We start from the raw sequence: 10,550 nt of genomic DNA on the forward strand, positions 1-10,550 counted from the left end.
GTTCCAAACACCTCTTGGGCCATTGGTTCACATAAACTCAGGACTGCGTTACAGCTGGCAGACCTCTGCTCCTGCAATTCGGTCATTACTACTGCACAGAGCTTGGCTTGGGACCAGCCAAGCGGAGGCTTCCGTGGAAAGTTCCGCGCACGGCGCCGGGCTCCTCAGCGCCCCCTGGCGGCGGCCCTCGCAGTGGCCAGGCTGGTCAAGGGCTTTCCAGCGCCTCCAAAGAAGCTTTCGGTAGGCATGAGCCCTCCAGGGCGCTCCCGCAGCCGGGAGGATCGGCTGGTCAGAAGCGTGTGCGTCCTCGGGAAGTCGAAGACCACGTCGGGACCACAGGCCCAGGGTTGCACTACAACCCCCAGAGTTCAGCGCGCCGCTGCTGCCCGCGCGTGGCAGTGATGCAACTGGGACCGACAGCGGGCGGGGGACGTGGTGGCCTGGGGTAATGACGCGCTCTGCTGGCGGCAGAGGGGCGACCAGAGGTCAAAGTCTGCAAATCTAGGTTCCCTTCCTGAAGCGGGTTTACTAAATTTCCTGTTGGGTAACTTTGAATTCTTGGTCTGTTTAGCTTTAGCTGTGGCTAAACGCTGTATCTCCTCGGCCTTGAGACCCGGGGCCGCCACTCTCACGTTGCCCAGAGCGGCCAGGCCCTCTCTGTGTATCTGTGGCTGACTTGAATTCCTGATTCTCTTGCCTCCGCCTCCCGAGGGTTGGGATTTCAGGTACGTGCCACCACGTCTTTCTTTTTGAAATGTTTTATCTCGGTTGATCTCTTTGGGTAAGGTTTGCCCTGCTCGCTCTGTACCATCTGTCCCAGCCGATGTGAATCAGTTGCAGAGGCGGCATCTAGAGGTATTTTTCTTGAGTGTTTCCTAAAACAAAGACGTGTTCCTGCATTCAAAACCAAGTGGCACCGATGAAGACTCCCCTCTCACACTCCATACTTAAAGTTGTCTCGATGGTGCCCGGTATGGAGGCTGGGTTATTTTGTTCCGGGAGCAGACTTGGCATTCAGCTGTGGTCTCTGATTTCTTTTAGTTCTCAGTTTTTCCCGCACTCGCATGACCCTGTTGCTTTTGGAGATTCCCTGACAGTTTTGCAGAAGTAGGTGTTGCGACATATGAGATATGTCCAGCCATGGATGGCCCTTGTTCTGTGATGCAGGCATTAGATTATTCAGAGACTAGGTGGATCTAGATGGTGATCAATGTCTAGCCACACAATCTCTGGACACACTCCCAGGCCACACCCCTCATTAGGGTGCCTTCTTAGCAGGGGATTCACTTTCACCATCTAGGTCTCTGGCTTCTCTGGAGCAACCACCCTGGAGCTATGGTCCACGCTTTCCTCATCCACACTTTGAGGGCCCCGAATTTGGAAGATACAGGCCTTTGCCGAGTGCTCTACTCCTGTGTCTTTGGTGCTGAGAAATCACCCGATGATCCACGGCCACATGGTGCAGAAAGGGACAGGCTCTTCCGCAAGGAACAGATTTTGGCAGTGGCCAGGTAATCACACAGCCCAGCCCCAAGCTTCATCGAACACAGAGGTAATAATAATAAGGGACACTGGGGTAGGACAGACAAGCAGGAAGACCAAAGATCTGAATGTTTCCCCAGTTGTCCACCATTGTTTATAAGCATCACTGTGAAGAGGAGCTAAAGAAAGAATGTTATTATGGTGGTGGTTAGTATTTACTGCACTGGGAATATGGTCTGGGAATTGTATGTATGTATTTTTAAATCTTCATTTAAGTCTTCTGAGGTGGCCGTGGTTATCATCTTCACTATACAGAAGAGTAAACTAAAATACAGTGTCTAAGGCACTAAACCCACCCAAGGTTATGCGACTGAAGAGTGGCGTAATTGAGATTATAGTCAGGCAGACTCCTGTGCAGATGAAATGTGCTTTACAATGGAGATTATAGGCATGCGTCAGGACCCCTGGGTAAACAAATGGCTTTAAAGCCAGTCTGTGAATGGCCCAATCTAGAAGATGGTTGAGGAAGCAGCAGGGGCAGCCTTGGCAGTCGCATAGAAGGCACCTGTGACTTGAAGAAGGATTGATGGTTGAGAGGTTGGATGGCCCCTGTCAGAGGGCTTCATTCTCATCCCTTACTTGTCTCTGTTGAGGAGGCTTCTGTGAGGCAGATGATGCAAGACCTTATTCCCTCGTCCTTTTCCTAACCTGGCTCTGTGTCCCTGGGCAAATGACTTAAGCATTCTAAGCCAAAGTTTCCTTACCCAAGATGTGAGCTGTCAGCAGCTCCCAGCTACATTGGAAGTTGTGACATTGACAGAGGCGCGCGCGTGTATGTATGTGTGTGTGTGTGTGTGTGTGTGTGTGTGTGGTGCCTTGTTGGTCTTACCAGGCTTCCCAGCTTGCTAGACCGACCTGACTTCTCTTCCAGGCAGGTGGAGTCACTGTGTAGGCTACAGCAGCAAGCGTCTGGATGTTCCTCCACAGATCTTCAGCCTCCGTTCTCAGCTGAGCCTGTGTCCCTGCACGAGGCCCCTCACGGAGCCTTCCACCTGGCGGCCGGGGACCCTTTCCAGGAGCCACGGACAGTGCTATGGCTGGGCGTGCTCTCCTTAGGCTTTGCCTTGGTGTTGGATACCCATGAGAACCTGCTGCTGGCTGAGCGCACGCTCCGGCTCTTGGCCCGCCTCCTTCTTGACCACCTCCGGCTGCTTACACCAGGTACCAACTTCTTGTTGCGGGCTGACCGTATTGAGGGAATCCTCACCCGCTTCCTGCCACATGGGCAGCTGCTTTTCCTCAATGACCAGTTTGTCCAGGATCTGGAGAAGGAATTCAGTGCTGCTTGGCCCCGCTGATCCCTCACCGGAATGAGACTTATTGAAATGACAAAGAGCGAGGGTAAAGATTGTGTACTGCTAAGGGAAGTGTGGCATCTGCCTCTTGTCCGGTCTGCTCCCTGCTCTGAAGTGTGGCCACACTCAGGACATACGGATTGGGCAACCCCGCAGGAAGGGACCTGGGTAGAGAGAAGGCTGTCTGTGCCTGTCCTCAGGCCACTGGAATTATAGAGCATCCATTGTAGAGCATCCTGAGCCTGGAGCTGCCCTGTGACCTCTTCGACTCTGCAGTGGCCACCATGCGAGTCTTTGACTCTGCTTCCTTTCAGCCCTACCAGCTGTCAGCACTGGAACCACGTACTGCCAAGCTCACCCTTGTCAGTAGCCCCAGCACAAAAGGAGCCTCTAACACCCACTTCAAGGCTGGGGAGCTGGGCTGGTACCCTAGCAAGCCCAAGGATTTTGTCAGCAAGGCCTGTTCTGCATCATAGCTCCACCACAGTTCAGAGCAGGGGGATTCTGCGGTTCCTTCTGTGCCAAGCCCCCGTGTCTGCCAAGAAAGCTGAGAACACAGCAGCTTGCCTTGTCTGCTGGCCGGCAGGGGCCAGGCGTCTGGCTCAGGTGATGCCTTATTTTGAATTAAAACCGTGACGGTCTGATTTTGTCCTCTTTGTGCAACCTCTTGTGAGTGAGCGTCTGCTGGGTGGCCCCATCTCCTCCCCCCTGCTGCTGCTCAAGTACCCTTCTAAGACGCTTCCATCAGAGGCTTCAGTTCCTCCTCCTCAGACTTGCTTGTGCTTCTTTGGGGTGGTGGTGCTTGCTTTTGCTGTGGTATGTGTCACAGGCAGGAGGTTAGTGGGTATTACCTGGGAAGCGGAGACTAAGGCATACAATTTTGGAGGGCACCTTTCGGTGGCAGCTCTGTCCTTCTACCGCAGGACCTGAGGACCGAGGCCAGGCCATCCAGCTTTCCTGGCAGGCTCTCTCCTCAGCTGAGCCATCTCACCAGTACAGGATGTATTTTCCAAAGCAACCCGAAGCCCTTTTTTTATTTCAGAAATATTTTCTCAACTGAGGTCATTAGGTGGCTATTGTGTTCATTGTTCCATCCGGCCAATCCAGTCGCAGAGTAGGTGGATCTCCCCAGCCTGCCATCTGTTGCTAATCTGTCCCTACCCTAAGTGTGGCAGATATCAGAAAGCTGCAGACAGGGAAAGTTACTTCTGGAAGGTAGGTGTCTTGTTTACGCTGAGTAAGGAGGCACAGAACAGTTCTGCAAGGAAGCCTTTGGGACTAGACTGGACTTTAGAGTGATCAATTGCTTTTGTTTCCCCTTCCCATATAATCATCCTGCTAAAGATAAGAGGAAGACACTTGGAGACTGATAATCCTGTCAGAGTGGAGTGCAGTTGAAAGATGCCCCCCTTTCTAAAGTTTATGTGTATGACGTGTGTGTGTGTGTGTGTGTGTGTGTGCGCACGCGTGCATGTGTGTGAACAATGTTGTGTGTGTGTGCGTGTGTGTACAATGTTGTGTATGAGTGTGTGCGTGCGTGTGTGTGTGTGTGTGTGTGTGTGTGTGTGTGTGTGTACAATGACCCCAAAGGTCAGAAGAGAGTGCCTGAACCTCTGGAACTGGAGTTGCAGATGTGGGCCCTGGGGACCAAACCCAGGGCCCTGCAGGAGCAGAGCGTGTTCTTTACCGCTGAGCTTCCCTCTCCAGCCCCACAGTTCTTTTCTTGTCTCTGTGCGCTGGCATCTGTCAGTGACCAGCAGTGGTGAGCTCTGGACTCAGATATTTGGATTGTCACAACCACCTCTGAAAGGTCTGCTACCTCCCAGTATCACACTCAGGACCAAGCTCCTAAGAGGTGAATCTGAGAGACAAACCCCAGCACATTGATCCCCTGAGTTCCCAGCCATTCTTTCGAGTGGTCGAGCACTGGTCGTACAAGCATGAGCGCCTGAGTTTGAATTCCCAGAACCATGTAGAGCCCGGCTCAGTGGCCTGCAGCTGAGATTCCAGAGCTTCTGTCGTTAGAATAGAGGCAGAGGCAGGGTGACACTGTGGGCCAGTTCACCTGATGTACATGGTAGCAAAGAACACAGAAGAGACCCTGTTTCAGACAAAGTAGGTGGCAGGATGGGCTCCCAAGATTGTCCTCTGACACACACATCACACTCACAAATAATTTCTTAACTTAAAAAGTTGTCATTTAAAGGTATTTAAAGACAGGGTTTCTCTGTATAGCCCTGGCTGTCCTGGAACTCACTTTGTAGACCAGGCTGGCCTTGAACTCAGAAACTCAGAAATCTGCCTGCCTCTGCCTCCTGAGTGCTAGGATTAAAGGTGTGCACCACCACGCCCAGATAGTAAGACCTGATCTTAATAAAGAACAATTAAATACCCGCGCAGTGTCTTTTCTGTGATGTAACTATGTAGATATTCATGGGCTTGGTGGACACCAAGGATGGACCTCTCCATCCGCCTTTGACACTTTAAGAACCAGTAGAAAGTCTGTCTTGTAATGTCAACCCGAGCAGTAGCCCCTTTGGTCTTTGCCTGCTCTCTCCCTTGAGTGAGAATGGTTCCGTTTATCAAACTCTCTTCTGTACCACAGTGTGTAATCATCCATCCACACTATGCACTGCATGTCTCTTTCGAATTAATTCAGTAGAGGTGTAAGGAGCAGAACAGAGCACAGAGCAAGAATCTAGTGACAGTTTCTATTTCTAAAACATTACCGTTTGCGACAGACATTCTGTGCTTTGTGGCCGATAGTTTCTAGGAAATCCGTGGGGCTGGGAACTCTGAAATCTCACCATGTGTCAACCTTTTCCCCTTCAGTACTGGAAACAACCCAGAGCCTTGTTTATGCTTGGCAGGTGGTGTACTGAGCTGCACTCCTAGCCCAGTGAAGAGATGCGCCTTTCTCTTGGGATTCAGAAACAACAAGCTCAAGGGTAGTGTTCCCAGGGGAGCAAGTTTCCTTCCACTGTGTCCTAGATGAGGCTAGAGCTATAACGGGACATTACTACACACGCACAACTTCCGTCCTGAGGGGAGGCAGGTGAAAGAGTGGCCAGAACTCCTCCCTCTCAGGGACAGTCACCTGATTTATTGTAGCAAGGTCAAAGCAATTTCAACCTGTCCTTGCCAGCTTAAAGGGCCATGAGTGGAGCAGCAAAGATTTCACCTGAGGCTGAGGGTGGTGGCATCTGAATACTGCTTGGGCTATTGATGGACTCCAAATGGTATTAAAAGCCTTAGGCAGCGCTCCATTTCATATAGTCCTGGGATGTCCCGTGGTGAGAACAAAGTGCTGGCAGGCAGAGCAAACATCAGGCTCAGAGAGGCCCAAGCAGAGGCTGACAATAAAGACAGAAACACAGAGCAGCGGTTTCCTAGGAACAGAAATAGCAAGTTAGTAAATATAAAGAGAAGAAAGTTGCTAGCCACTTTAAAGGCTACATAAAACCTTCACAGTCAGGCATAATTAGTCTGTGCAAAGACCTCAAGCGATCAGGAAATGCCTAACTAGACAACAAAAGGACAGTGGGGAACAGGCTCACAGTGCCTTTGCCTGATCACTTGGTCATTCTAAGTTGGGATCAGAGCTGGGCAGTGTTGGCCCACACCTTTGACCCCAGCACTCAGGAGGCAGATCTCTGAGTTCAAGGCCAGCCTGGCCTACAGAGTGAGTTTCAGGACAGTCAGAGAAATCCTGTCTTGAAAAATCAGAACAACGAAAAGTAGGGATCAGTACCCCTACAGGTTGGAATGTTGGGTACCCCCTGGCCAAGGAATCAAAGTGAATTTCCTTAGTAACATGACTGACAGACATGGTTAAGTTGCCCCACAGGTTTCGAGTGCTCACCCAAAACAGGTGGTGGCACATTTCCATCATCCCAACAGGGTGGCTGAGTCAGAAGGAGTGATTGCTTCAGGCCCAGCTGGGGTACAAAGTGAGCTCAAGTCCATCCTTGGCTCCATGTTAAGACTGTCTCAAAGAGGAATACATAAATACAAAGGGAAAGTCCCACCTGATAAAATGTTTTGCAAGGCAGCAAACCCAAGGAGCCACGCAGGCTCAGAGACTGAAGACCTAATTCAAAGCACAGTGGGGACAGTGGGGCGAGTGTGGTCAGGATCCCACCTGGAACCCACCAGCTTTCTGGGGTTCCCAAATAGAATTCGGGAGGCTCTGCAAAGCTGGGTGAGCAAATGCATGGTGCTTTCCACAATTCACTAATTCAGATGGGTAGGTACTTCATTTGTTCTTGTTTGATGCCTGCAGCTTTGTGACTAGCCACTGTGAGGGCAAATAAAATGGAAGCTTCTTTATCTGATAATGCGTCCCTGGGCTACTCTCACTGAAGGGTACCCTGGGAAAAAGGCACTAGGGAAACCAGCATCCAGATCCCAGGGTGCCTTATCACACTGTGGTGGTATAGTCTGTACAGACACCGTGGGCTTCGACATTAACACAGGCCTCTGCTGTAAGGTGGGTGGAGCCTGGACAGCCACAGGTGTTGACGTTGTTTTATTCTCCAATAAAGAGACAGGACACTGAAGTTTTCTGCCAAGAGGCAGCCTTCTTCATGCTGGTGCTGATTCTGCCAACTCACATCCAAAGGCTGGACCCTGAGCACAATGGGGCTTTGCCTATGCACACTGTTAGCCCTCTGTCCCCTTAGATAGTAACATACATCTCACTGGGTATGCCCTGGCTATAGGGCTGTGACACTAAGGCTACGTGAGAGGGATACATTGCCGTGACATTATGACATTGAGGTGGCAGGAATGTCATGCCTGCCATGACACTGATTAAACCATGTTGTCTTTTCATGGTTCTGCAAAGGCTGGTGCCACACATGTAGTGGTAGAGTCTACCCAGACACCATGCACATACCTTAAGAAAATGCAACATACCTTAGCTAATAAATTATATTATAACATGACAGAAGTTTTTGGTATCTTTTTATACATTTAAAGGTATTATTCTGGCTTATGCAGTTTTCCAGATAACTCCAGAAAACACTGGTTCAAACAAGGTGACCCACCCACACTTCATAGGATTGGTACAGCAGTAAACTTGCCTGTAAAAACCCTTGTGCCCATGCCACTGGAGGCCCTTCTACAGGCCATCCCCACTGGCATCCATGTCAGTAGAAGTGTATAAAACTTCCTCAAGGGCTCTTTATTGTGCGTGTTATTTTCCCAACTCTCTTTGTGATGCCAGGGTTGAATCAGGGGCCCACCACTGAGCCACACCTTCCTGCCTCAGTGCTTCGGTCTTTCCCTTGAGACAGGAATCCACCTACAGTCCAGGAGTCTAGGTTGAGCTCATTTCTGGATATTGGGACTGCCTTTTGAAGTTTGAGGAATTGAAGTTTCCTTCACACACCACTTCCTATCCTTCCTTCCTGACACACACATGACTCCTTCATCATCATCACCATCACCATCTCCATCATCATCCTCATTTTCAAGATAGAGTTTCTCTATACAGCCTTGCTGGAACTTACTACGCGTAGATCAGTCTGGCCTTGAACTCACAGAGCTCCACCTGCCTTTGCCTCTCAAGTGCTGGGATTAAAGGTGTGCACCACTATGCCAGGCTTCATGTTATTCTTATCTTAAAAATTAACTATTAAATTTGGAAGATGGTAGGAGGAAGATCAGAAGTTCAAGGTGGGTCACAGGATGGCTCAGCCGGTAAAGGCATTTGCTGTCAAGCCTGAGAACCTGAGATTTATCCCTTGGACCCACACGTTGGAGGGAGAGATCTCCTCCAGGTTGTCCTCTGGTCTCTCAGATCCAAAGGGAAAGCCCCAAGCACTCCAAACCACAGCATGCCTCCTGACTCTGTCCAACTGATGGTCTAGGCTCCGCTCAAGCTAGACTATAGAAGGGCTTTTGGCAGATGGGTCAAAGCCTACAGTTGGCATTCCTCTGGAGTCTGTGAAATGGGTTTCTGCCTGTTAGAAAAGGTGGGTTCCCTTGACATATACCCGTGGTTAAATACCATAGCCCAGAGCTAACCTCCAGGCTCCTCCAGTCCCTAGTGACAGGGACCTGATATTGAATATCAAAAGCCCCATGCTAGCCTCTGGTTCTGCTCACCACCCCCTCCTACCCTACTATGCCAGCGCCCAGGCTGTTCCAGATTACAGCTCACTCCCCTTCTCCAAGGCTCTGCTCTCTTATCATGTCAAGGCCATCTCTCCCCACTCTTCTCACCTCTTGCTTCTCCCTGCTGGTTTTTCCTGCTCCCAAGAGATTGCCCCAGCAGTGGCCACTCTGCTTCTTTTTCTCTCTGCTCTGGACTCTTCCAGATGCTTCTGGGTGTCTGCTCTCTCATACTTACAATAAAAAGTTCCCAAACCATGGAGTAGTGGTCATTACTGTGGTTTCTTTACTATGTCCTAGCTTACAATCTCCACATACACACTGTAGAGCATGGGTAAGCATTCATACACACACACTCACACGTGCACACACACACACACATACACACACACACTCACATATTCACTCTCATACTCATACACACTCACACACACTCGCACTCACTCATACATACACTGAATGTAATGAAAAATTTAAAAGAGGAAAAGAAGTTCAAGGTCATCCTTTGTTACATAGCAAGTTCATAAATACCAAGTTCGAGGCCAGTCTGGCTATTAGAAGACCCCCCCCCTTTTTAAAGTGTTGGGGAAAACTGTCTAGAATATGGAACATTCTAGATTTTTAAGGGGGCAGATTTTGAGACAGGTTCTCTTTGTGTAGCCCTGGCTGTCCTGGTATCGTTCTGTAGACGGGGGTGGGGGTGGGGGACACAGACAGGGTGGGTACAGGGAGGGGGGGATGGGACAGGACTCAAACTCACTGAGCTCTGCCTGCCTCTGCCTCTTGAGTGGTAGATTTTTATCTGAGTGCTCCTACATAGGTATTTACTTGGATAAAAAATCAAGTGTTAGGGGCTGGGGAGACATGAATTTAAATCTCCAGAGCTCATATAAAAGCCAGCTGTGGCCCTGTGTGTCTGTCATCCTGTATTCCTACAGCAAGATGGGAGGTGAGACGGGAGACTGAGACGGGGAGAACCCCTGGAAACCTGCAAGCCTACTGCAGCAAACAAGAAAGGAGACAGAGACCCCACCACCAAGCAAGGTCAAAGGTGAAACTGACACCTGAGGTCATCCTCTGAGTTCCACACATGTGCTGTGGCATGCATTCGTGGCACACACACACACACACACACACACACACACACACACACACATTTACACACATGAAGATTGGTGTGACTCACTGAAGGTAAATTATGCTTCAAACAGCCCAACCTTCTCATGCATGAAATATCCAGGGACTTCTAATTCCTGAGATGAACACCTGACACTGGGGGAAGGGCTGTAGACCAACAGGTAGAAAGGGGACTGAGGGCATGTACGGTCCAGTGGTACCATGGGAAGTTGGAACCCTGGAGAGGCAGGCACCACCAGGGAGAGGCACGCTGCAGCCAATTGAGCAGAACAGAAGCCACCAGGTCTCTGTTAATAATCATGGAGCTAGTTGGAGGATGGGCAGGTATGGGGAGATGGGGGGGTTGCACCCTCACCTGGGATTGCAGCTATCCCCTCTTGCCCTCTCCCAGTGACAAGTGAAGTGTAAGGGTGATTGGAAGGGGGCTCCACAATGCAGCTTCCATGAGCTCATTATGCA

At 50.2% G+C, this 10,550-nt stretch overlaps 1 protein-coding gene across 2 annotated transcripts; it reads left to right on the forward strand.

The window, feature by feature from the left end:
* Window positions 1–405: 405 nt before the first annotated feature.
* On the forward strand, window positions 406–3,481 carry Ap5s1 (adaptor related protein complex 5 subunit sigma 1). Of its 2 annotated transcripts, none has more exons than XM_021194490.1 (3): window positions 406–725; window positions 1,301–1,511; window positions 2,414–3,481. In XM_021194490.1, the coding sequence occupies exons 2-3, from the start codon at window positions 1,336–1,338 to the stop codon at window positions 2,838–2,840; spliced, it is 603 nt and encodes a 200-aa protein (XP_021050149.1). In that variant the 5' UTR covers window positions 406–725; window positions 1,301–1,335; the 3' UTR covers window positions 2,841–3,481. The 2 variants fall into 2 exon arrangements, with proteins under 2 accessions (XP_021050149.1, XP_029392263.1); XM_029536403.1 differs by having other exon boundaries at window positions 2,418–2,598.
* Window positions 3,482–10,550: the final 7,069 nt, after the last annotated feature.

This window comes from Mus pahari, chromosome 3, assembly GCF_900095145.1.
Source record: "Mus pahari chromosome 3, PAHARI_EIJ_v1.1, whole genome shotgun sequence".
NCBI lineage: Eukaryota > Metazoa > Chordata > Mammalia > Rodentia > Muridae > Mus > Mus pahari.

What these genes read in the sequence shown, in the direction of transcription:
- Ap5s1 (XM_021194490.1), top strand. Translation starts at nt 1,336, where the DNA reads ATGGTCCACGCTTTCCTCATCCACACTTTGAGGGCCCCGAATTTGGAA. An exon ending in CAGATTTTGGCAGTGGCCAG is followed by an intron (nt 1,512 to 2,413) that starts GTAATCACACAG and finishes CTTCTCTTCCAG; the next exon opens with GCAGGTGGAGTCACTGTGTA.